The sequence below is a fragment of the Pollachius pollachius genome, assembly GCF_949987615.1.
Source record: "Pollachius pollachius genome assembly, chromosome: 4".
NCBI classification, from domain to species: Eukaryota; Metazoa; Chordata; class Actinopteri; order Gadiformes; family Gadidae; genus Pollachius; species Pollachius pollachius.
The window spans coordinates 10,162,244-10,188,660 of record NC_136937.1 but is presented as its reverse complement, the minus strand read 5'-3'; the positions used below and the strand labels follow the sequence as shown (position 1 = coordinate 10,188,660).

The 26,417-nt window shown below is 44.4% G+C and overlaps 1 protein-coding gene and 2 long non-coding RNA genes across 3 annotated transcripts; all 3 read right to left on the bottom strand.

The window, feature by feature from the left end:
- Nucleotides 1–13,060: 13,060 nt before the first annotated feature.
- LOC307075297 lies at nt 13,061–14,603 on the bottom strand. Its single transcript, XR_013811839.1, has 3 exons — nt 14,558–14,603; nt 13,985–14,383; nt 13,061–13,161 (listed from the first exon to the last, which is right to left on the bottom strand). It is a non-coding gene; the product is annotated as an uncharacterized lncRNA (long non-coding RNA).
- Nucleotides 14,604–17,366: 2,763 nt separating this feature from the next.
- On the bottom strand, nt 17,367–21,523 carry LOC307075158 (E3 SUMO-protein ligase ZBED1-like; the record flags this gene model as incomplete). The annotated part of the gene is made up of 7 exons (XM_079735661.1): nt 17,367–17,840; nt 18,023–18,209; nt 18,359–18,866; nt 19,710–20,198; nt 20,896–21,005; nt 21,136–21,446; nt 21,515–21,523. The coding sequence occupies 7 exons, from the start codon at nt 21,521–21,523 to the stop codon at nt 17,367–17,369; spliced, it is 2,088 nt and encodes a 695-aa protein (XP_079591787.1).
- Nucleotides 21,524–23,420: 1,897 nt separating this feature from the next.
- Nucleotides 23,421–25,854, bottom strand: LOC307074452. Its single transcript, XR_013811793.1, has 5 exons — nt 25,777–25,854; nt 25,204–25,602; nt 24,283–24,414; nt 24,131–24,192; nt 23,421–24,016 (listed from the first exon to the last, which is right to left on the bottom strand). It is a non-coding gene; the product is annotated as an uncharacterized lncRNA (long non-coding RNA).
- Nucleotides 25,855–26,417: the final 563 nt, after the last annotated feature.

Here is a 26,417-nt window from a genome sequence, read left to right as displayed (position 1 = left end):
CCTTGTACGACCCCTTAGGGTTTGTCGCCCCATTCTTGCTAATCGGAAAAGGAGTGCTGCAGGAAATGTGCAGACAGGGAACGGGTTGGGATGATCCCCTGACTGAAGAACTTCGTCCACGGTGGGAGAGATGGAAAAATGACCTTACCAACATGGAGAAGATAGACATCCCCCGGAGTTACGCACCTGCAAACTTTGGAAGGGTTACGAGACAATACACCACTTCTCCGATGCAAGCATGATTGGCTACGGGCAGTGTTCATATCTGAGACTCGAAAAATGAAGAGAAATGAAAAAGGAGACATCCACTGTGCCCTAATCATGGCAAAGTCTCGTGTTGCTCCTACGAAGGTCACCACAATCCCGAGATAACAGCTGCAGTCATCTCAGTGAAGACCAGCAATGTGTTAAAAGAAGAACTTGGATACGCTGATGCCAAGGAGTACTTCTGGACTGATTCTAAAGTCGTTATAGGGTATATTAACAACGAGGCTCGACGATTCCACACGTTCGTGGCCAACCGCATCCAGAAGATACACCTCAGCACGTCTCAACAGCAATGGAGATATGTCCCCACTGACCAAAATCCGGCGGATCACGCCTCCAGAGGCCTAACCATCAGTGAGCTGATATCATCAGACTGGTTCCAAGGACCTGCGTTTTTATGGGAAAGGGAAATCGGCCTCTCAGAGGAGGTGATCTCGGAACTGCCACTTGGAGACCCAGAAGTGAAAGGCGCTCAGACACTGAGCACAGAAACTACAGAGCAAGACTCCCTGGCAGATTGGCTGTCAGGGTTCTCATCTTGGTCCCGGGCTGTTAGAGCAGTGGCGCGTATCCTTCGACGAATCAACAAAGACAAATCCAATGGTCTCTCTACAGTGGAGGAACGAGAGGACGCGGAGCGCCTCATAATCAAAGATTTACAGAGACAGACATATCCAGAGGAATTGAAGTTTCTGAAGAAAGGCTCTCGGCTGCCACTCCACAACGAGATGCATCGCCTCGACGCCTTTCTGGACAATGATGGTGTGATCAAGGTGGGAGGTAGACTCGGTGACTCAAATCTCCCTCACGCAGCCAAACATCCTGCGATCATTCCGAAGGAACATCACGTCACGAAGATGATCATCGTCCACTGTCATGAAAAGGCTAAACATCAAGGTAAAGGAATGACCATCAACGAAATCAGGTCAAAGGGCTACTGGATATCGGGGATTGGTCGAGCCGTGGCATCTCATCTTCGCCAATGTGTGATGTGTAGAAAGCTCAGGAGACACACAGAAGAGCAAAGAATGGCCGATCTCCCACCAGAGCGTTTGGATCCATCTCCACCATTTACATACTGTGGAATGGACTGCTTTGGACCCTTTTACACCAAAAAAGGACGGCGTGTGTGCAAAAGATATGGCCTTCTCTTCACCTGCTTCTCCTCCAGAGCCATTCATATCGAAATGCTGGAGGACATGTCAACAGATTCCTTCATAAATGGACTGCGCTGCTTCATTGCCATACGTGGTGCAGTGCGCCAGATAAAATCTGACCAAGGAAGCAACTTCCTAGGAGCTAAAAATGAACTGAAGGAAGCTCTTAAGGAAGTTGATATTGACAAACTGGCAATCTTTCTCTCTCAGAATCAGTGCGACTTCATCATGAATGCACCAGGTTCAAGCCACGTCGGCGGAGTGTGGGAGCGTCAAAATAGGACGGTCAGGAGTGTCCTCAACTCGACCCTCTCTCTCTCTCCTGGAAATCTGGACGATGCGTCCCTCCGAGCATTCTTCTATGAAGCAATGACAATAGTTAATAGTCGCCCTCTCACTGTTGAAAACCTCAATGATCCCAACAGTCTTGAGCCGCTTACCCCTAACCAACTTCTTACCATGAAGTCTACCCCAGCTCTTCCTCCCCCCGGCAAGTTCATCAGAGAAGATATGTATGCGAGAAAGAGGTGGCGCCATGTACAGTACTTAGCGGAGCAGTTCTGGAGCCGTTGGCGTAAAGAGTATTTATCCAACATCGCCATCCGGCAACGCTGGCACACCCCGAAGAGAAACCTACAAAAAGGGGATGTAGTGATGATGAAAAATGATGATCTGCCTAGAAATGAATGGAGGTTGGGTAGAGTTTCAGAAACTACAGTGGATAGGGATGGACTGGTTAGGAGGGTGAAAATCTGTCTAGGTGATAGAAAACTAGGCAAGAAAGGTGAACGTCTCACCAAGCACTCAGTGCTTGAACGGCCTGTTCAGAAACTGGTCTTGTTACTAGATAGTGCCTAGTTAGTTACAAACTAGCACATGCCTTGCATCTATTAAGATGTGTTTTCATTTGTTTTGAAGTACTTGACACTTCTTCCTTACCAGGTCTATGGTCTATGGTTATTTTGAGTTAAAAAAACATTTGTGTTTGCCCATGGTTGATTTGACTATATTTGAAACACTAATGATTTGGTGGGAGTGTAAATGACCCATATAATTTTGTTTTATCATATTTTATATTATTGAGATTGGTTTATAGTGCCTTGGATATCACATTTGTTCATTCAAATTTGTATGGTGCCCTAAATACGTTTCTGATTAATATTCATAGCGAATTGTACTTGCACCTTGTTGTGTGACCTTTATTTTGATAGGCCACAGAGACGTTTACCTGCCGTCTCTCGGTGCGCGACTCAGACGGAAAGGAAGGTTTAAGAGGTGAACACGTTTGTTCATGCTTAGAACTGTTCACAAAACATATGAAGCATTGTTCATCCTTTTAATAGCACCTAGCTGGAAGGCGAACAGGTATGTGTGTTGATAAACTGTGGAATTAAGTTCTGTTACGTTTTGTTTTTGATATATGTGTAAGAGTATGCATTTTTGGAGTTAGCTAATGCTAGCTAGTGCTATTCACCTCGTGGTGGTAGCTAGCTGTGGGGAAAGCATGGTCATATTACGAGTGCATGATTGTGCCTTTTTATTTGCTTTCAGCTCTTACGGTGTATCTGTGGTGTGGATGTGTGAAAATAAATGGTTGATACCGCACCATGGGCCATCAGTCATCTTTATGGAGTGCATCGCTAATTAAAGTCTGAATAAAGTCCAGCTGGGAATGCTACAGCCAGCATTTCCCTGTGATTGACTCAGTGTGTGGGCTCGCAGTCAGGAGCAACCTCTCTTACCCTTGCAGTGAAACCGGACAGCTGTCCAGTCATGGCTGCAGCCCTATCAGTGCAAACGCCAATACAGAAAGACCAGACTCATTTTCCTGACACATAACCATCCAAAGCCCGGAATAATTCTGCAGCTGTGGTGTTCGTTGGAAGTGACAGCACACACAACAAATCCTCCTGCACATCGTCCTCAAAACTGTACCATACAAAAACAAGCAGAATTGCCCTGTTTTCCACATCAGTGGACTCATCAACCTGGATCGCATACCACGGTGAACCATTCACCCTCGACAACAACTGTGCTTAAATATCCTCCGCTATATCATCAATTCGCCTATGGACGGTGCTGGTTGAAAGAGGAACCGAGCCTATCTTTTTTTGCTGCAGCCTCCCCAAGGAGTCCATTGCACAAATCTTTTGCAGCAGGCAGAATTAGCTCTTCCCCAATAGTAAAGGGCTTCTTACACTTAGCAATGCGACTAGCCACTAAGTATGAGGCTTTTAGCGCAGCCACGTTCACAGATGTGGTTGTTTTAAGCACTATTTTTTGTGATTCTTGCTCACGTTTTTTACGCTCGAAGAAGTCAAGGGGTTTGTCTTTAAGTGTAGGATGCTTGGATTCTAAATGTTGAATAAGCTTTGACGGTTTCATAGCTTCATTCGACAACGTATCGCCACATACCACACATAACGGACTTGGTGCATGTGACTCAGCGGTCTCTATAAACCCATATTTTAGGTACGACTCGTCATACTTTCGATTGAAAGACCCTTTCTTTTTCTTTGCGGTTTCTTGCTCATTATCGTCAGTGGGTCTTTTTCCCCCGCTACCCCTTCCAAAGAAACTTTCTAAACACGTCTGTTTTGAGTTGCTCATTTTCGCAGTTTAGCTATCACATGTTATATGCAATCTAACAACTGCATATAGACTTATGGCATGTAAAAGAGTGACAGTATTGCGAAGTAAATTGAGTTTATTAAGTATGCATGCATTTTGCATGCATGCATTATTATTTATTATTATTGTTATTATTATTATTTTACTCAAGTCGTAGCCTACAAACCTACGGCCTGGTTGGAATGTCTAACCGGGCCAAGTACCGGGCCACGGCCCGGCGGTTGGGGACCGCTGCTGTAGCTGAAACCTCTGGTCTCATGTTGTAGTCAGAGCAACATGATCTTGATTGAGAAGTTTTAATAAATTGTCCAACGGGTATGTTTTCCTTCTTAGGGTTTTATTCACTCATTTATGAACATACAGTATATATTCATATATATTGCGATTGAGATATAATCGATCCCATAGTTATTTCTTAGGAGAGTATTAGTCGTACATTGATGGACTTAATAGGAGGCAAATGACCTGAAAATAAATATGATTAACTCTATCTGTATGTCTGTAATGTACCTCTAAAAGAACAACCCATTATTTTTACTGACTCTTATTAAGAAGGAGAGCATTAAAAAAAAACCTTCAATTTAATACTCTTTGGATTTTATTTCTTTCACAAATAAAAGAACAAGACTGGTTATTCTAGGTATACAATGAAATACAAATGCATGTTTACATTTTTTTGGTCAAGTATACTGTGCATTGATTGCATTAATACTGTGCACTAAATAAGGTCTTATCAAAATGATAAGAACCACAAGGTAATTTCAATGTATAAAAAGATGTGTGCGTACATGCGTGTGCGTTTGTTAGTGTGACTTTGTGTTTTTATGCGAGTGTGACGTGAGTGTGAGAATCGGCTGTATGTGTTGTGGTGGGAGGAACCATAACCAATACGCTGTGGAAATCGTGATTTGATGAAAGAAGCGATTTCTCACGTTGACAACGCAACGGCGTGTCATTTATTGTTGCTCACAAAACCGGAATAAACAAAACGCGCCGTTGTCATCACAACCAAAACAGGTCCGCTTCCTTAAAGAGACAGCGTCCCTTATATTGGAACACAATAACATGTCGTGCAGAACGCACGACTGATGATAAGCATAACAAGGATAATAAGGGAATATATATCAAGGGAAATAAATGTAACACACAGTATGGGGAATTGTTTCCATAATGTCCACTACATACGTCCCCAAAGAATTCACCATAACAAAAACAATCCAAAGTCAGCGAGGAGGAGGGCGAACAATTCGGCCACAACGACTCCTCTGCACTTGGGCGTGGGTCGAGGCCCCTGCGCACAGCGGCGGCGCCTCTGAGGCATTGGGGCGGGAGGGAGAATGGCGGTGTGAGGAAAACCTAGGCTCCACCCTCAGGGACTTGGGCCGCACCGGAGGGCGCCCACGCTTTGGAGGCTGGGCAAGCCCAACAGGCTTGTCCACATCCAGATGAGCTGGCTTAAGGCGGTCCACAGAAATGCGCTCTGCCCTACCGCCAATGTCCACCACAAAGTGCTTTACCCCCGTCTCCAAAACACGGAACGGGCCGTCGTAAGGAGGCTGCAGCGGCCCCCGGTGTGCGTCATGACGGATGAAGACGTACTCCGCTGACGAAAGACGTGGGGGCGTGTAGGATTGTGGGAGGCTGTGGCGTGAAGTAGGCACAGGCGCGAAAAGCCTAGCCCTATCCTGAAGCACTGTCCGCTGATGGGCTGAGGACCAGGGAATTGTAGAGTCAGGAACGAAATCCCCTGGAACCCGCAATGGCTGGCCATACACCAGCTCCGCTGATGAGGACTGTAGGTCCTCCTTAGGGGCAGTCCTCAGGCCCAGCATGACCCAAGGGAGCCTGTCAACCCAGCCACTGTCCTTGAGGCTGGCTCGAAGAGAGGCCTTCATAGCATGATGAAAACGCTCGCAAAGTCCGTTAGCCTGGGGGTGATATGCAGTGGTGCGGTGAAGTTTCACACCCAGGCTGTCCGCAATGGCGTTCCAGAGCTCAGAGGTAAACTGTGAGCCCCGGTCCGAAGACAAGTCAGATGGGGTGCCAAACCGGGCAACCCAGGTACCGATGAACGCCCGCGCCATCTCAGCAGTCGTCCCTGATGTCAATGGGACAGCCTCCGGCCATCGAGTGGTCCTATCCACCATGGTGAGGAGGTAAGTGAAACCCAGGGAGGAAGGAAAAGGACCCACGAGATCCACGTTGACGTGGTCGAATCTTCACTCCGGCACCGGGAAATGCGCCAGCGGAGCCTTGGTGTGGCGGTGAATTTTTGATCGCTGACACTCCACACAAGAGTCTGCCCAGTCACGCACATCCTTCTTGAGGCCATGCCAGACAAACTTGGCCGCCACCAACCTCTGAGATGGTTTCCTACCCGGGTGGGAAAGGCTGTGCACAGCGTCAAAAACACGTCGTCTCCATGCCGAGGGAACGACGGGCCGTGGCTGTCCAGTGGAGACGTCACAAAGCAGCATGGTGCCGCCATTGCCAAAAGCGATGTCCGACAACTGCAGTCCAGTGGCAGCAGTCTTGAGTGCCTGTACATCCAGGTCCGTGGCCTGATCGGCTGCCATGTGGGCGTAGTCAAGCCCCAGGTGGACGGCCCCCACAACGGTGCGAGAGAGGCAGTCTGCGACAAGGTTGGCTTTGCCTGCAACGTGTTGAACGTCTGTGGTGAACTCTGAGATGTAAGAGAGTTGTCGCTGTTGGCGGGCAGACCACGGCTCAGACACCTTAGCCATGGCGAACGTTAGGGGTTTGTGGTCGACAAAAGCTGTAAACCGTCGACCCTCTAGCAGTGAACGGAAATGTCGGATGGCAAGGTGAAGTGCAAGCAGCTCCCGGTCAAACGTGCTGTACTTGCGTTAAGGCGGGCGTAGCTGGCGGCTAAAGAAAGCAAGCGGTTGCCAGGCACCCTCCACCCACTGCTCGTGCACACCGCCCACTGCATAGTCCGAAGCGTCTGTTGTGATGGCAATGGGCGCATCAGGTGATGGGTGTGCCAGCATCGTCGCTTTGGCCAACGCGGCCTTTGCATCCATGAACGCTTTGTCTCTCTCCGAGGACCAATCCACCAGATGTTTTGGTATTTTCCCCCTCAAGGCCTCATGCAGGGGGCACATGATTGCAGCAGCTCTGGGAATGAAGCGGTGGTAAAAGTTCACCATTCCCAGGAACTCCTGCAGGGACCTCACTGTGACGGGCCGTGGGAAGTTCGAGATCGCGTCAACCTTAGATGGGAGTGGCACGGCCCCGCCCTTGGTGACTCGATGTCCCAGGAAGTCGATGGTGGTCAACCCAAACTGGCACTTAGCTGGGTTGATGATAAGTCCGTGCTGGCTGAGACGCTCGAAGAGGATCCGCAGGTGGGCCAGGTGTTCGGTTTTGGAGGTACTGGCCACGAGGATGTCGTCCAGGTACACAAACAGGAAAGGCAGATCACGTAGTACAGAGTCCATGAGGCGCTGGAAGGACTGGGCGGCGTTTTTCAGGCCGAAAGGCATCCTCAAGAACTCAAACAGTCCAAAAGGGGTGATCACTGCTGTTTTGGGCACATCGAGCTGTTGGACAGGAACCTGGTGGTATCCACGGACGAGGTCCACCTTCGAAAAAAGAACTTTGCCAGCCAGGTGTGCTGAAAAATCCTGGATATGAGGCACTGGATAGCGATCTGGCGTTGTAGCGTCGTTAAGCCTGCGGTAATCGCCGCAGGGGCACCACCCGCCGGCGGGCTTTGGAACCATGTGGAGAGGCGAAGCCCACGGGCTGCTGGAGCGGCGGATGATGCCAAGGCGTTCCATGCTGTCAAACTCAGCCCTGGCAATGGCCAGCTTGGCTGGGTCTAGTCGTCGTGCCCGGGCGTAGACAGGCGGGCCATTGGTGGCGATGTGGTGCTCCACTCCATGCTTGGCCGTAGATGAAGAAAAGGTGGGCTGTGTGAGCACTGGAAACTCTGCGAGCAGGCGATGAAACTCGTCGGCCTGCGAGAGCACGCTAGACAGTCTGATGGAGTCCAAACCACTGAGAGCGCAGGTGTATGAAGAAAACGTGGTGGCGTCAATCAAACGACGGTTTTTGACATCCACCAGCAGCCCATAAGCGCATAGAAAGTCCGCACCCAGGAGGGGGACAGCCACTTTGGCTGTGATAAAGTCCCAGCTAAACCGCTGACCGCCAAAACATAGTGCAACGTGTCGAGTGCCATAAGTGCATATGGGGCTACCATTAGCAGCCTCCAGGGGGGGGCCAAATCCATCCGCCAGGATGTCCAGTGGTAATGCAGGCAGAATGCTCCTCTGTGCGCCGGTGTCACACAGGAAACGGCGCCCGGAGATGGTGTCCTGGATGAACAGCAGCCTGCCAGTGCGGCCGACACTCAAAACCACTACTGAGCGCCGGCCCTGGCGTTTCCCGTCCCCCTGAAGCTGCAAGGTGGTAGGCATTTCTTGGCCCTGGAGCCGAATTTAGCGTGGTAAAAACACAGGCTTGTGTCAGAACGCTGCCGGTGCGAAACTGTAGCCACTGCAGTGAGCGCTGAGCCACCAGGGAGCGGGGCGGCGGTGTGATGGACTTGGGCCGAGTTGGTTGCAATTGCGTACGCAGGATGGAGCGCAGCAGCAGTCATGCCAGGGTGTTGAACAGCCAGAAAAAACCTGTCAGCCTCCTCTGCCAGCGCGCGGCAATCAGTGATGGCAGTGTTGGCCAAAGCAGCCCGTACCTGAGACGGGAGTTGACGCAGGAAGAGCTGGACGAAGAGGAAATCAGGCCTGTGCTCTCCAAGCAGATCCGACATCCTGTCCATAAGTTCAGACGGTTTGCTGTCGCCCAAGCCTTGCAGAGAAAATAGCCGGCTAGCCCTCTCAGCATCAGAAAGTTCAAAAGTCTTCAGCAGGTGAGCCTTGAGTGCTGTATACTTATTCTCTGCAGGGGGATGTTTCAGGAGACTAACCACTCTTGTTGCTGTTGAACTGCCGAGGGCCGACACTACATAGTAGTATTTGGTGGTGTCCGCGGTAATTTCACGCAACGCGAACTGTGCCTCAGTCTGCGCGAACCAAGCAGAAGCCGACGACTCCCAGAACTCCGGGAGTTTCAATGAAACAGCATTCGTCGACATAGTTGTTCGGTGTGTCACTGGAATGCGTCCAGCAGACAAACGTCGGGGTCACCAGTGTGGAAATCGTAATTTGATGAAAGAAGCGATTTCTCACGTTGACAACGCAACGGCGTGTCATTTATTGTTGCTCACAAAACCGGAATAAACAAAACGCGCCGTTGGCATCACAACCAAAACAGGTCCGCTTCCTTAAAGAGACAGCGTCCCTTATATTGGAACACAATAACATGTCGTGCAGAACGCACGACTGATGATAAGCATAACAAGGATAATAAGGGAATATATATCAAGGGAAATAAATGTAACACACAGTATGGGGAATTGTTTCCATAATGTCCACTACAACGCCTATTAAACCCCACTCGTACTGCGGGCGAAGAAGCTGTGAGATCCTTTGTGTTGTGGAGTTTCCAACACAGCATAAAACACACGGATGTAGTTTTCCTCCTGCGTGTGAGAGACAGACACAACGTGACATTTGGACAGTACAACTACTGAGCACACTTCTTAATAGAACAGGGTGTTAGCATCATTTAATGTAAGAGGTGTACTATCAGATACCTTGTTACGTCCCCCGCTAGGGAAAGGGGTGGCAACATAAAACCAGATGTCTTTGGTTAACTTAAAGTTGTTTATTTAACCCGGATCTTGGGGTAATCAATTAAACACAAACATAGGAGGCAAAACTACAAAAGGAAAAGGGCCATTGGGTGCTGTCCAAATCAAAGAAATTAATATAACCAAAGAAAAGCTCCCCAAAACACACGAGTGGAACAGCACCCCTGCGCCAAGTGTTTCTAAACAAAGGTATAACTGCGTGTCGGTTTTCGATAACTTCTAACAAACCTACCCTGGCCAAGTTCCCAGGTAGCTAACAAGAGCCTCAACCAAGTACAAAATAAGCATTTGAAGACCTGAATTGCGAGCTGCAAATCCGAGACAAGCTGCCCAGAATGTTGAGCTCGCCCGTCTTTTGTCTTCCTCGGATCCTCAGCTTTCCGGTGCAGCAACCAACCACGTCCGGGGAAAGGCACATCAAAATTAACATAAGGGTAAACAAATCACATGCGGGGAAAAACACATGGTCATTTGCATGGCCTTTGACAAACGGAGGATTTTAACCATGAGGGCGTGGGGTCGGTCCGCAACCGTAACATACCTCATGGTGCGGTGTTAAAGGTCTGGTTTCCTGAGTAACTAAAGTTACTTAGGAATGACGGTGCACTGGATAGACAGCATTACTTTAAAACTTGAGAAGGCTGCTCTTGTCTGCAAGAGGGTGAGAGGAAGACACACTTACGATGTCATAGCTTGAGCAATAGATCAGGTTCATTCATCCATTGGACCACATAAAGTAACAGTATGTGTCCCCGCCGCATAAGTGAATTTCTGTTTTAATTGTATGGGATACAGTGACCTTTTTTATTTTTCATTGACCACTTGATTTTTGTTCTCATGTTTCCCAAATGCTACTGATTGACCTCATCCTAGCCTACTTTGTCCTGTTGTTTGTGGATTTTACACTGAGGCATTTCTTTGTGCAGACAGGGATATAAGTCTTTCATATTGTTTTATATACTATTTTGGATAGATTTATACAATAAACACTAAGTGATGAAAGGGCTATGATGTTTGTCCATGTATCTACGGTAAATTAAGAAACTGGAAAGTAAAGTAATAAGTAGTGAAGTTACTTTTGCAGTAACTAGTAAAGTAATCTCATTTCAATTTACAGAAGTAACTAGTAATAAGTAACTAATTACTTTTTTTGAGTAACTAACTACCCCAACACTGACTGCGACGATGTCATGTCCCTGTGCCTCAGTATATCTTCATCTGGTAGTGAACACGGTTAGTGTTCTGGTAGCATTTTACAAGAAGGAAACATTAAATAACTATTAATAACCATAAGTGAATGCAGTTATACAAATAATTATATTGCATTAGCATAGTAGTTGAAAACTTGTTTTTGCAGGGAATTTCCCTAATATCATTACAATGTAAATTCTTATTCACGGAAATCTTTTAGATAACGCTACTATTACTACTATCTATACTACTACTATCTACTATTTCTTTCATCCAACAAAGCCATAAATCTCCTCTCCAGCTCTCTACATTGACAAACGCTTTCGCCCTAAAACTCAGGGCAAAAGTGCCCGTCAATGAACGTCCACCAAAACAGGCTGCAATGTGATCATTTAGGGCCTAAATGATCACATTGCAGCCTGTTTTGCGGTTGACCTTCTTGCTCAATAATGGATCAACATAATTTATTTATTTTTTTAATATAGCTAGAACCACTCTTAGAACCCTAGTGATTGCAATATTTGTTGAAAAATACAGGTTGAATAAATCCCATTGTTTCCTTTAACACTATATTTAGAGATAAATAATGCAGAAATTATGACCTCAGTTAACATGAACACCATTAGTAAAAATGAACACAGTTAGTAAATGATTACTAGATTAGTTAACTGTTAAATAACTTTTAGTTAATTCATATTACTGCAATAGCTAATGTAAATTGATGGTTAATTAATGGAGCCTTATTGTAAAATGTTACCTTTATTTTTGTTGTAATGAAGTGTTCTTAAAGGTATTAAAGGTATTAAAGGGGCCGCCAACATCCTACTTGAAAGACAAGGAGCAGAGACTGCCAAGCAAACATTGAAACTATACGCAGAATAGCTTTAGCCATTTCAAGATCATAACCTGATACACACATAGGCCTTTGTACATTACCCTTCACTCAACCCTACTACATAGTAAACAAAGAACAGCAAACGATTTCTAATAATGTAGCAAATAAACATAGCCAAAACACATTATTGGATTTAGACTATTGACAAACAATATGCAAAAAGTATATGGTATTTAAAACATATGTCAAAACAAGCTTTACTTTATCACATGTTTGCACTTTCTTGAGACTGATAGAGCTATACTATATAATATATATATAACTATATATAACTAAACTATATATTCTTCATCCTCTTCACAGCATAAAGATGAGGTCATATTGAGGAAGTATTTGTACTAAAAGACTCGGTCGTGGTCACATCCTCTTAGTATTGATGCCTGAGTAGGTGCTGAACTCTGAGGGTTGGACTCTCTTCTTTTTAGGTCTCTGAGAACGTAGAGGGATATCCAGTGTAGCGTAACACAGGCCATCTTCATCCTGAGAGAGACATATAACCATTGATACCACTTAGACATCATTACCCTACTTTACTCTCTGCTACACCATTACATCATCAACATACTGTACACTCTACTATAAACTTACGTCATCAACATAATGTACACTTTAATAAACCATAACATCATCAACACACATCATAGTATTACATCGTCAACATAATGGTTGGTTTCCCATGTCAAATCAAACTATTGAACACTGCTAAAGTGTGTCGCTTGTTAGACCCTTATGAGGCGACTCTCCAGGAAGAAGCTACTTCCTGTAGAGCACTTCTCTTCCTGCGTCTAATAACATCTGACTTTCGCTGAACATTGGGTCCATTGATGTTCATTCAGCCTTCAGTAAACATCTTTGTACAGGAGTCCACCATAACCTGTAAATGTACTCCATACTGTACTCTACCATTACATCACAATATGAACTATACGTTACCTGGTTCCTGATTGATGTTACATCTCTACTGCTGGGTGATGTCTGAGCAACATGGAGGTCTTCATCTTAAAGAAACACAAAGAGTCATTATAAGGCCACAAAACCAGCAAAGGGAGACAGTGGCTGCTTCTACAGAAGACAATATGTAGCGACGGTGTTCTCAAGATACAGAAGATGCCAGTTAACAGAGATATATACGGTACCTTTCCTTCTGCAGCGGAGGTAGACGACCAAGGATGAGAGGAGGGAGAGGAGAAGAGCAGAGGATGGACACAGGGTGACCAGCAGCATCCAGCACTGTCCACAGTCTGGAGCAGCAGGGTCTCCAGCACTGACATCTAAAGGGATATCTAAGGAAATATAATGTTTAAATTCAGTGGTGCTAGTTCTTACCTTTTTACAATCTTGGTTCATAGAAGTTAAGTTTGTTCGACCATTGTCCAGGATATAACTCCTGAATGCTCCTGCCCACTCGGTGACCATTAAAGTTGGGAAGGACTTTGGCAGTACACACTATACGACTGGTCTTCACAATCAGTGGTGGTCTACGCTATCGGGTCATTTGTTTCCTCCCATTGTCTGTTCCCACCGTCATCGCCGATTTCAGTCTCAGTCCCCTCTACAGGACGCAGTCAGGCCCATAATACTAAACTGGTTTGAAAAAGACTTTGCCCTCCTAACCCTAAGGGGGCAGCACATTTACGTGTCTCTAGACCCCGCACACTAAACAACCATCAGAGCCGACCTCAGCCCTGGTCGCCCCCCCCTCTCCCCGTCGGTGAACTCATTATCGTGGGTGAGTCGCCTCGTGGGAAAGGGCCTAAAGCTTTGGCTGAAGGATGCTGGGTGATTTATTTTGATGTTTTCATGAATTAATAAATTTAAATATTGGATATAATAGAGGAACATTTAATTAATTAAACAGTTAATCACTCAATACGCTCTCTAGCCTCTACAATTGTGCTGAACTTTATCTTTAAGTGCAGGTTGATCGTAGGGATTGTAAATGTAATTATAACGGTAGAGTTTGTAGTGGCACAAATGTCTCTAATCAGCACAACCTGCCCATCTTTAAAAAGTGCTTGACTTGGAACACATTTGCATATTATCCTGACGTATGATAATAATTTGAATTCATATTAATAAATTTGACCACAAAAAAAGTCAACTTACTTATCAAAATCCTTGTGATTATTTTACCATATGTGTAGATATGTTCTGTCTTGTTTCCTTTTTTCCGATCCAGTTTTTCAGTTCCACAGTAGTAGAGACCAAGTTGAGAACCAGTAATGTTCTTAATCAGTAAGTTGTATGAGTTTGACGATTCGTTCCACATCATATTTAAATGGAAGAAATTTCTTCCACTCTTGCCATAATCAAAAATACCATGATGATTGGCCTTCCAATTCAGAGATAGTGTTGGCTGATTTTCATGAGAACAGTTCCTGTACCAAACAAGATTTATATTAGGTGTGAGTTTACAGTCACAGTATAGAGTAACGTTTTCTCCTGGTCTCACGGTCAGCTCCACTACTGGGTTAGAGAGTACGACCTGACAGGACACAACAGCACCTGAACAAAAAATATTTTCAATTAGTATTAAGATCAAATGTGCAGCAACATGGAGCAACATATGATGATACATAAATGTGATTTTAAAACACTAAATACCAATCAATCATTACACAGAACATCATATACAACTCATGTATTATTGAAATAGAAATTTTAACGTAAATATTTTACCCAAGATGACGGGAAGAAAGACATACGTCCAGCTCATCATGATGATCTGTGGAGGAGTAAAGACATTTGATACTTTCATCACACCCATTTGACTGAAGGCGGAAGGATTAAAAATGACTTGTGATTGGTTGGCCTTGTGGAAAATGTTGCGGTTATTTCTATCTGCGTATCCGGCGAGGTGATATGACCTGAGTTTCATTACATATCCATATTAGATTAAACTAAATTTGTATTGTCATGGATGCATACACACAATTTCAGTTGGCATCAAACAAGATAAACAACATCAAACGTTTTCGGAATACCTTTTGCTTTAATAAATTATTCTTATATTTTATATTACAATACAAATACAAATAAAAATATGTCAGAAAACATGTAAACATTTTTGTTTGGTAATTATTCAACTATAGTTTTTCTAGCGTTAAGTTTTCTTCATCACCAATGATACAGAAATCTTGTTTAAGTATTAATTGAATATAATATAACAATATAATATTAATAGCATTTGGCGGCATCAGAGGGAATCAAACCTAGTTTTGGCAAGGTGAATACCTGGGATAAATAAGTGGCTCATGAAATGGCTGACACACTGCAGTAAACCATGGATCCTAAGTGTCATACATTCTTAAAATAAATTCAGGCTTTTGTGAATTCACTGGAACCCTTTGTCCATGGTTAGTTTTATCTCATTTTCATCTCTCCAATGTAGTTCAACTGAGTGTGGATATGAACTAAATTTCTGTTCTAAGTCATCTGTCTGTGTGCATACACTTCACTTTTTGTTCATACGTGTGTGTGTATATGTGTGTGTGTGTGTGTGTGTGTGTGTGTGTGTGCGTGTGTGCGTGTGTTTGTGTGTGTGTGTGTGTGTGTGTGTGCGTGTGTGTGTGTGTGTGTGTGTGTGTGTGTGTGTGTGTGTGTGTGTGTGTGTGTGTATTTTCTGATGGTGGTATAGCTTCAGCTTGTTTATAGGAAGCACTGCTGGTTGGACGGCATGCAGACACCACAACTGTTTCCGCTGGCTGACATTGATGGTAGAGTTTCATTTTGGGTTTTCTGGGTAAACGCCCCTAGAAGCATGCAACAACAAACAACGCAAGCTCTGATAGTCTCTTATGCTTCAACTGTCAAGTGCTTTTCAATAACAACTTGTGACCAGCATGCTCCTCAACTGGGCTCGCAGAGTGACAAAATACCAGTGAAAAAGACTCAGCGCAGTTACTGATGTCCCTTTTTTGTAGATGATCACCAGTCGCCTTAAACCTACCCAGTTCCCAGCCCCACAACTTAGTCGTTAATGTTCAACATTAATGCTGTCTCTAGTTTATTAAGTTTTGAAACTAGCTTTGCAGCTTCCCGTTTGGTTTGTGTTTTTCTCATCACAGTCAGATGCTATTTTGCCCAAAGTATCTCTTATTGCCCTGTAATTGTCGTTAGTAGCTTTTGTGGAGTCGGCCCTACAACTCCATCTAGTGCTGAACAGGATTTTAGAACCTGGCGAATGAAATTGGCGCTGTTATGAATATTGTGTTCCAGCAGAGGGTTGAGGAGCTGGTAAATATATAGAGACTATAGACGTTTTAAAAAAGAGTCAACCTCCTCACAGCAATTATCAATGCTTTAGACACCTCCAAGATTTAACGAATGTGCCGCACAGATTAATGGATTTAATAGGATAAATATAACCTGAAAACATGTCTATATAATTCTGTGTCACGCTTTTCTTATGCTGATTCAAATAAAAGTATGAAAGAGATCATTTAAAACAAACTGCCATACAAGACTCTTGGACTTTATTTATTCATACATTTTATCAAAAATATATAATATACAATTGACTTTTGGGTATAAAACGATATACAAATGCACATTTCAATGTTTTTGGTGTAACAAACTGAACATTCATACATGTTGTATAGATTTCAAGGTATCAAAATAACAAGAACCACAAGCAATTTCAATACATACAAACATGTGTGTTTGTGTGTGCAACATGTGTGTTGTTGTTGGTGAGTCTATGTGCGTGCGTTGGGCTGTGTGTGTTGTGGTGGGAGGAACCCTTACCAATCCGCCTCTCAAAGCCCACTCGTACTGCGGGCGGAGAAGTGCTGAGATCCTTTGTGTTGTGGAGTTTTCAACACAGCATAAAACAGGAAGAGGAAGTAGAGAAACAAAGAGAGGAGGGCAGAGGAGGGACAGAGGGTGACCAGCAGCATCAAGCACTGTCCACAGTCTGGAGCAGCTGAGTCTCCAGCAACGGTATCTATAGGCTTACCTGAGCGATATATCTCTTTATATTAATAATACACATATACATATATACATACATACATACATACATACATACATACATACATACATACATACATACATACATACATACATATATATATATATTTATATATATATATATATATATATATATATATTAGAGGTGGGCATAGATTATTATTTTTAATCTAGATTAATCTAGAAATTAATCTAGATTAATCTAGATTAAAATGGCTCATTTGAATTCTGCCGAAGGCATTCATAATATGTGTGCTACCTAAATAATGACCAAAAGTAAGTCTTTTAGAAAGGGTCTCTCAAGCCAGGTGGCGCATTAGACCAGGGGCTCATCTCCTGTTTCCAAAATGCATCACAAACTGCTTGAAAAAAGCTGTTCTACTATGATAATTGGTGATGAAAATAAATAATGTTCAATAAGATGCACTTGTGTTTATGGACTGTTTATTCAGTTGAACATGAATTTTGAACTTTAGGCCTACATGACAGGCCATGATGAACTTAAGAACATGAGAATCTATTTCTTCTTCTTCCACCAGTCACTCAGGCAGACCAGCTTGTTCACAGTTTCTGGTGACAATTTAGATCTCTTCTTCTGCACAATATGGCCTGCTAAAGAAAAAAGTCTCTCGCATGGGACAGTTGTGGCAGGAGTCCCCAAGTATTTACGGGCAATGTGGGCAATCTTACCATAGACAGCATTGTGCTCCGACCACCACTTCAGTGGACACTGATCTAAGCTGGCACTGGGCTCTACCTTGTACCTCTCCACAGTATTGTCTTCTGGTGTCTCCTGATCTGATTCTGAGTCTGATCCCATGACTAGCAGGGCTGTTTTCTTCTTGGGTGGCTCAGGGTTCTCCTCCCCGAGTGGCTGCAGAGCAGGTTCTTCTCCCTTCACCAACTCCCTTAGCTTTGCCCACACTGGCTCCCTCTCTGCTCTGGGCAAGCACTTGAGGTCCTTAAATCGTGGATCTAAAGCAGTCGCCACCTTTGATGAACAAAAAATGAACCAAAAAATAATAATTATTGATTGACGAAAATTTCACTTTCCAAATCCAACCTCCATATTTCTTCATGACTCATTAATCTATCTATACATCGACCGATCTACTGGCTTAACAGTTTCTAATGATCAAACAATGCAGTTATCTTCTGGTCAGTCTGACATACCTTAAGCCATTCCAGGTTTATTTTCTCCCTCCGCTGGTTGAGGTCCGTGGTGAAGGCAGCCTTGAATCGCACAATATAGGCAGGATCATCATCTGAGATCTTCATCGCATGCTGGAGGTGGCACAGGGCAGGTAGAACCATAGAGCACGATACATACTTATCCCCACCAAGGAGCTCAGTGATGTACCTACACAGACAGACAGACAGACAGACACAGAGCAATAATTAATTAATGACTAATTCATTTAACTCAGATTACACATTTTTAAAGTTCTTAATCACAATACATTTAACTTGTATGCCAATTCATGAACACGCTATATTTGTAGACCATACCTGCATGGCTCCAGCTGTTTCTCTAGCTTTGCCAACTTCTCATTTTCAGCATTTGTTGGGAGGGCCAGATTGTGCTTCTGCTGAGACAGCGTTGTGTGCAGTGCGTCTCTGTTGCGCCTCACACGCTTGATCATCTCAAGGGTGGAATTCCACCGTGTTGGAACATCTTGCACGAGTTGCTCCTGATCTTGTCCAAGGGAGGCTTGCTGGGCATTCAGCTCGTCTGAGTTGGCCGGACTGTGTTTGAAATGTCCGACCACTTTACGGCACTTGGCCAGTGCACCATCAAAACCACCTTCCCGAAGTGACATTACAATAGCTCTCTGTACAACATGCGCAACACAGGGCACATGCTCGAATGACAGTATCCTCCCTGCTGCCACCATATTAGGAGCGCTGTCTGTTCCAATAGTGCTGATTTTGTCAGTTATCCCCCACTGATTAGCGACGTCGAGAAACTGCCTGGCACACGCTTCGGCAAAGTGACGCTCCTCTGTTTTCATCACACCTAACGGACAGACAAAGTAGATCAGAATAAGTTCACTAGTAGTAGTAAACAACTAGCAATCATCAAGAAGCAAACATAATGTTGTGGTGGTAATTCATGGTGTTGTGGTAATTAATAAGTAATTAAATTAAATAATGTAATTTAAAATTCAGTGTTGGGCAGTAGCTTCACTACTTGTAGCTAAGCTAGTTACTAACTACAAATCTCAGTAGCTTGGTGGTAGCTTCACTATTTCTTGAATCAAGTAACTTTTCAGTCTTTTCACTTCTGGCGTTATAATTGATTTACCTCGGGTGTACTGTGGAGTGGGCAAGACTGTTTTATTAGCAGGCTAGCATTGCCCGTTGACTTGCGCTAGCCTAGCATGAGCGAACTCTGCAACTAGAAGGACTGAATGAAATGTGTTGAAAATTGTCTCCAATGACAAAGAACACCAAGGCTAACTTGGGAATCAGGCCCTATGTCCAAAATTCCGAACTACCCCTTTAACTTCTTGAAGTAGCTTGGCCACTATTTCTGGGGTATTTTTGTGGCTAAACACAGCGCAGCCATTAGTATAGAGAATATCCCTGCAACATACTTGAACTTGTAGGCCTATCTTTGGAATTTTGAGACTTCTTATTAATCACAGATTCAATCCAAATTTGAACACACATTTCCTTGAAATTTGGTTCAACTTAAACATGTATGTTGAAATTGAATGAACTACTTTTGCTGTGTAACTTAGCTTGTTCGCCTACATTTGCCTGGGTGGTAGCTTTTGTGTAGTGAAGCTTTATTTATGGTAGAGTAACTGATAGCTAAGCTTGCCCAACACTGTTAAAATTACATAACGTAGCCTACCTAGAGCGAAGGAGATGAGTTCCCAGCTGGCATCGATGAGGTGTACAGTAACGCCGAGGTAGTTATCGTTATTGACAGATGTCCAATGGTCCCCAGTCAGTGCTACACACGTCGCCTCTACCATCTTCTCATCTTTTGCGGCTTTCTCTGAGGCGTGCTGGTCATTTATTCTTCTCATGATAGTTCGCCTTGCAGGTAGTTTGTAAGATGGGTCACCTGTGGCCGCCTGGAGAACAAGCTCGAGCCCATCATCTTCAACCACGCTGATGGGCCGGCAGCTGGTGGCGATCCACTGAGCGAGGAGATTCGTTAGATTGTCTGATAAAGCTGTGCTGACGGGCTTGCCTCGGTTGCACTCAAACATAGTAGTTTGACGAACACGACTCTTCCCCTGCGCTACAGCACTGCTTGGCTTGGCAAGTTCCGCATTAGCTAAGGGGTGCTTTGCGTTTAGGTGGTACTTGAGACTGGAAGAACTCCTACAGTAAACTAATTCCGCATTGCACAAGGTGCAAACAACCTTAGTTTTGTCAAGGTTTCCATTGGGAAGCTTCTTAAAAATAAACTTTCCCTTTAGCAAACACGGCGGCTTCATAGCTGCATCCATGTCAGCACGTCACGTTTGATGTGGTAATTTGACAGTAGGCATACACTGGTTCGAAGTCTGACTCGTTCTCGCCCCCTACAGTGCAATTCGCCTGGTTTTCACCCAACTTTGAGAATAGATTAACGGCGATATTTTTTTTATCGCCGATAAAGAGTCTCGCGTTAACGCAGCCGTTAACGCCGATAACGGCCCACCACTGATATATATACATATAGTGGTAACCCGCTTCCCAATGTGCCAGGTTCCAGGTACGAATCACACGTGAAAGAGGGTTAAGCCGCGCTCTGCATTTATTGCAATGATCTCCGACAGGGAACACAATCACTATCTATAGGGTCTCCGTGAATCTCTAGTCGATCGTGGTCTCGAGCGCTTCCTTCCTCCCCTCGCTCCCGTTCTGGTGCTCCTTTTAAGATGGCTCCCGGGCCTTTTCCCCTCTCCGGCCAGGTGTCCCCTGTCTCGCTGATTGGGGGGAGAGAAGTGATGCTCTCTATCGCTAGTGTGTGGCGGCGGTATACGTCGTCCACCACTGATCCTCGGACCCGCCCGGGCTGAGGTTTAAGGGGCGGGAAGCCACACTTCTCCACCGCTTGCTCAGGCCTCGGGTAGACGGGGAACCCGCCCAGGCAGGTATCCCGACGTGACAGGGCATCGGCAATGGCGTGATCCCTGCCCGGTCGGTGGTCCACCTTAAAGCGGAAGTCATGGAGGGCCAGGAACCATCACGTCACCCGGGCGTTGGTGTCTTTGGCGCCGGCCATCCACTTCAGGGGGGCGTGGTCGGTGACCAGGGTAAACTCCCTCCCTAGGAGATAATACCTGAGTTTATCCAGGCTCCACTTGATGGCCAGGGCCTCCTTCTCTACCGTCGAGTAGTTCCGCTCGTTCGGTAGTAGCTTTCGGCTGATGTACGTGATGGGGTGTTCCTCTCCGGCCCGGACCTGGGACAGGACTCCCCCCAGCCACACCTCCGAAGCGTCCATGTGCACTACCAGGGGGGAAGCAATGTCGGGGGTTATGAGCACCGGCTCCGAGCATAGGGCCTCGCGGAGCGTCCCAAAGGCCTGTTTGCCTGCCTCGGACCATGTGATCCGATCCGGCAGGGCCTTCCGGGTCAAGTCGTTCAGTGGCTGGCCAGCGTGGCAAACCCGGGTATAAACCACTGGCAATACCCGACTAGTCCTAAAAACGTCTTCACCTGCTTCATGGTGCGGGGTTGGGGCCAGTCCCGGATGGCAGCCCCCTTGCTCTCCTGTGGCCGGACGGGTCCCCGCCCTACCTGGTACCCCAGGTACGCGTCTCCTCCAGCCCGAGACGACACTTGGCCGGGTTGGCGGTCCCGTCCGGGTTCTGCATGCCGGATTGGTGGGTAGTCTACCTTGTGGTTGTGATGGGGTTCTTCACAATGCCTGCATTCTCCAATATATGTGGTAACCGCTCCTCGATGTCTTGGGGTTCAAAGAACATACCACACTTCAAAGTCGGGGGTTAATCCACACTCTGCATTTATTACAATGATCCATCATCAAAGGGAACAAATGCACTCTACATAGGGTCTCCGTGAGCCTTTATTCGGTTGGGGTCTCGAGTGTTTCCCCCGTGCCGCTCGCTCCCCTTCTGCCGTTCTGGTGCTCCTCTTAAGATGGCTTCTGGTCCTCTAACTCCCTCCGGCCAGGTGTCCCCTATCTCGCTGATTGGGGGGAGAGAAGTGATGCTCTCTGTTGCCGATTAGTGGGTGGCGGCGGTATACGCCGTCCACCACTGATCCTCGGACCCGCCCGGGCCGAGGTTTAAGGGGCGGGATGCCACAATATGCATCATCATCGCTTGACATTGTTGAAATATAATCATTGTCTTAATCTCAAAATGTGTTGCGTTCGGCTCGGCTTGCACTCAAATTTGTTCAGTGCCCTCAACATGGCAACCCGCGTGAGTTTGGGGTCTGGGGAGGGAGGAGCGGGCAGAGACAACTTTCTCTAATTTTGTGAATTTGGACTAAGCTACCCATTTTATAAGCTTGTTTTAGAGATGACATAATGTAGCTTTAAGTAATCATAGCAAGATAACAAAAAAAATCCTGGTTCAAAGGATCAAAAATGTGAGCTCTATTGACATTGTTATTGGTTTGCATGCTTCTGTTTTTACAAAGTTACAAAGTCACAAAAGCAAATTGAATTGAATATTCTGCAATTATTCAACAAATTTCAACAAAGTAATAAATTAATAATGATACACATTCCCCAGGTGCTTCAAACCCTTGTCCTGCGTTTTAACACAACTTGTGGATGGGCGCATTTTATTTATGAGAAACCCTGTAGTTCCAAAGTTGCATAATGCAAGTTTAAGGTCTCTGTCAGTGCCTACGTATGTATATAGATATTGTTTGATATATTTTGGGCCTAGCGTGAGCAAAAGAGATTGATTAAGATGAAAATAGCAACAACTTAGCACTAACTTTTTTACATATCTTGACTCTGTACCAACTCCAGCCGCTCAAGACCCCAGAGTTGATCAGACAACACCTGACTCAAGAAATAGAACACAGGGAATCAGGTTCCAGAACCGCTTCTCCCAGTTGCTACTTTTAACCTCCTTAACTTCCTAGTGTTTGGTTTTTTAACTTCATACATTTGAGAACCATCCATGGTAAGAAGTTATAGCTATACTGACACGAGTGAATTCAGACAATCGCTTGGTCAAAACAGAATCCCGCAGGGGCATCAGCTTTCTTTATTGTGGAACCGAGGCAGATGGAGCAATGTCAAACTGTCTCTTTCAGGATGAAAATGGCCTGTGTTCCACGACACTGGATATCCCTCTACCTTCACAGAGACCTAAAATGTTGCAATCCAACCCTCAGAACTCTGCACCTACTCAGACATCAATACTAAGTGGATTGAACATGCTAACAATAAACTGATGAGAATCAAACAGGAAAACCACGATAGCATCCTGTAGCTGAACAACGCAAACCACTGGTCTCATGTTGTAGTCATAGCAATGTGATCTTGATTGGGAAGTTTTATTAAATTGTCCATCAGGTAATATCTTTTCTTTCTTAGGATTTTATCAATTTATTTATGAACACACAGTATATATTCATATATGTTGCGATTGAGATGTAATCGATCCCAAAGTTATTTCTTAGGAGAGTATTAGTCTGACATTGATGGACTCAATAGGAGGCATATGACCTGAAAATAAATATATTTAACTGTATCTGTATCTCTGTAATGTACCTCTAAAAGAATAGCCCATTATTTTTACTGACTCTAATTAAGAAGGAAAGCGAGTATTAAAAAAAACCTGCAATTTAATACACTTTGGACTTTATTTCTTTCAAAAACAAAAGTACAAGACTGGCTACTTTTGTGTATGCAATGAAATACAAATGCATGTTTAAATTTTGTTGGTCAAATATGCTGTGCAATAATTGCATTAATGCCGTGCACTAAGGAGAAGAACAACAAGTTAATTTCAATATATACAAAGATGTGTGTGTGTGCATGCTTCCGTGTTTGTTTGTGTGACTGTGGTTTTATGCGGGTGTGACCTGAGTGGGCTGTGTGTGTTGTGCTGGGGGGAACAATAAACAATACGCCTCTCAAAGCCCACTAATACTGCGGGCGAAGAAGCTGTGAGATCCTTTGTGTTGTGGAGTTTCCAACACAGCATAAAACACACGGCTGTAGTTTTCATCCTGCGTGTGAGAGACAGACACAACGTGACATTTGGACAGTACAACTACTGAGCACACTTCTGAATAGAGCAGGGTTTTAACATCATTTAATGTAAGTGGTGTACTATCAGATACCTCATGTTGCGGTGTTAAAGGTCTGGTTTCCTGAGGGACACCTGGGTGTTTTCCAGCACGAACTGAGACAGAAATTGAGTTAGAATAAAAGAGACAACTCAATCAAATGAGGTGCAGGAGAATCCAGTGAATAAAAGCACATGATGTCCTACCCATGTGACTGCAGATGAAGTAGAGGAACAAAGAGAGGAGAGCAGAGGAGGGACACAGGGTGACCAGCAGCATCCAGCACTGTCCACAGTCTGGAGCAGCAGGGTCTCCAGCACCGGCATCTAAAGGGATATCTAAGGAAATATAATGTTGTTTAAATTCAGCGGTGCTAGTTCTTACCTTTTTACAATCTTGGTTCATGTCCAGGATATAACTCCTGAATGCTCCTGCCCACTAGGTGAACATTAAAGTTGGGAAGGACTTTGGCAGTACACACTATACGACCGGTCTTGACAATCAGTGGTGGTCTACGCTATCGGGTCATTTGTTTCCTCCCATTGTCTGTTCCCATTGCATCGCCGATTTCAGTCTCAGTCCCCTCTACAGGACGCAGTCAGGCCCATAATACTAAACTGGTTTGAAAAAGACTTTGCCCTCCTAACCCTAAGGGGGGCAGCACATTTACGTGTCTCTAGACCCCGCACACTAAAAACCATCTGAGCCGACCTCAGCCCTGGTCGCCCCCCCCTCTCCCCGTCGGTGAACTCATTATCGTGGGTGAGTCGCCTCGTGGGAAAGGGCCTAAAGCTTTGGCTGAAGGATGCTGGCTGATTCATTTTGATGTTTTCATGAATTAATACATTTAAATGTTGGATATAAAAGAAGAAAAATTGAATTAACTAAACATTTAATGATTCAAGACACTCAATGGCCTCTACAGTTGTCCTGAACTTTAGCTTAAAAGTGCAGGATGATCGCAGCGATTGTAAATGTAATTGTAATGGTAGAGTTCGTAGTGGCACAAATGTCTCCAATCAGCACATTGTGCCCATCTTTAAAAAGTGCTTGACATGCTTGACATGCAACACGTTTGCATATTTGCATATACATATGAATTTAACCACAAAAAACACTCAACTTACCTAACAAAATCCTTGTAATTATTTTGCCATATGTGTAGATATATTTTTCCTTGTTTCCTTTTGTCACATCCAGTTTTTCAGTTCCACAGTAGTAAAGACCAAGGTGAGAATCAGTAATGTTCTTAATCAGCAAGTCGCATGAGTTTGACGATTCGTTCCTCTTCATGTTTAAATGAAAGAAATTTCTTCCATTCTCTTCATATTCAAAAATGCCATTATGTCTGTGCTTCCAATTCAGAGATAGTGTTGGCTGATTTTCATGAGAACAGTTCCTGTACCAAACAAGATTTACATTAGGTGTGAGTTTACAGTCACAGTATAGAGTAACGTTTTCTCCTGGTCTCATGGTCAGCTCCACTACTGGGTTAGAGAGTACGACCAGACAGGACACATCAGCACCTGAACGAAAAATAATTTCAATTAGTATTAAGATCGAATGTGCAGCAACATGGAGCAATATATGATGATATATAAATGTGATTTTAAAACACTAAATACCAATCAATCATTACACAGGACATCATATACAACTCATGTATTATTGAAATAGAAATTTTAACGTAAATATTTTACCCAAGATAATGGGAAGAAAGACATACGTCCAGCTCATCATGATGATCTGTGGAGGAGTAAAGACATTTGATACTTTCATCACACCCATTTGACTGAAGGCGGAAGGATTATAAATGACTTGTGATTGGTTGGCCTTGTGGAAAATGTTGCGGTTATATCTATCTGCGTACCAGGCGAGGTGATATGACCTGAGTTTCGTTACATTTCCATATTAGATTAAACTACATTTTTATTGTCGTGGATGTACACACACAATTTCAGTTGGCATCAAACAAGATAGAGCAAACTTGTTCGGAGTACCTTTTGCTTCAATAAATTATTCTTATATTTTATATTACAATACAAATACAAATAAAAATATGCCAGAAAACATGTAAACATTTTTGTTTGGCAATTATTCAACGATACTTTTTCTAGCATTAAGTTTTCTTAATCACCAATGATCAGAGGGAATCAAACCTAGTTTTGGCAAGGTGAAAACCTTGGATAAATAAGTGGCTCATAAATTGGCTGACACATTGCAGTAAATCATGGATCCTAAGTGTCATACATTCTTAAAATAAATTAAGGCTTTTGTAAATTCACTGGAACCCTTTGTCCATGGTTAGTTTTACCTCATTTTCATTTCTCCTATGTGGTTC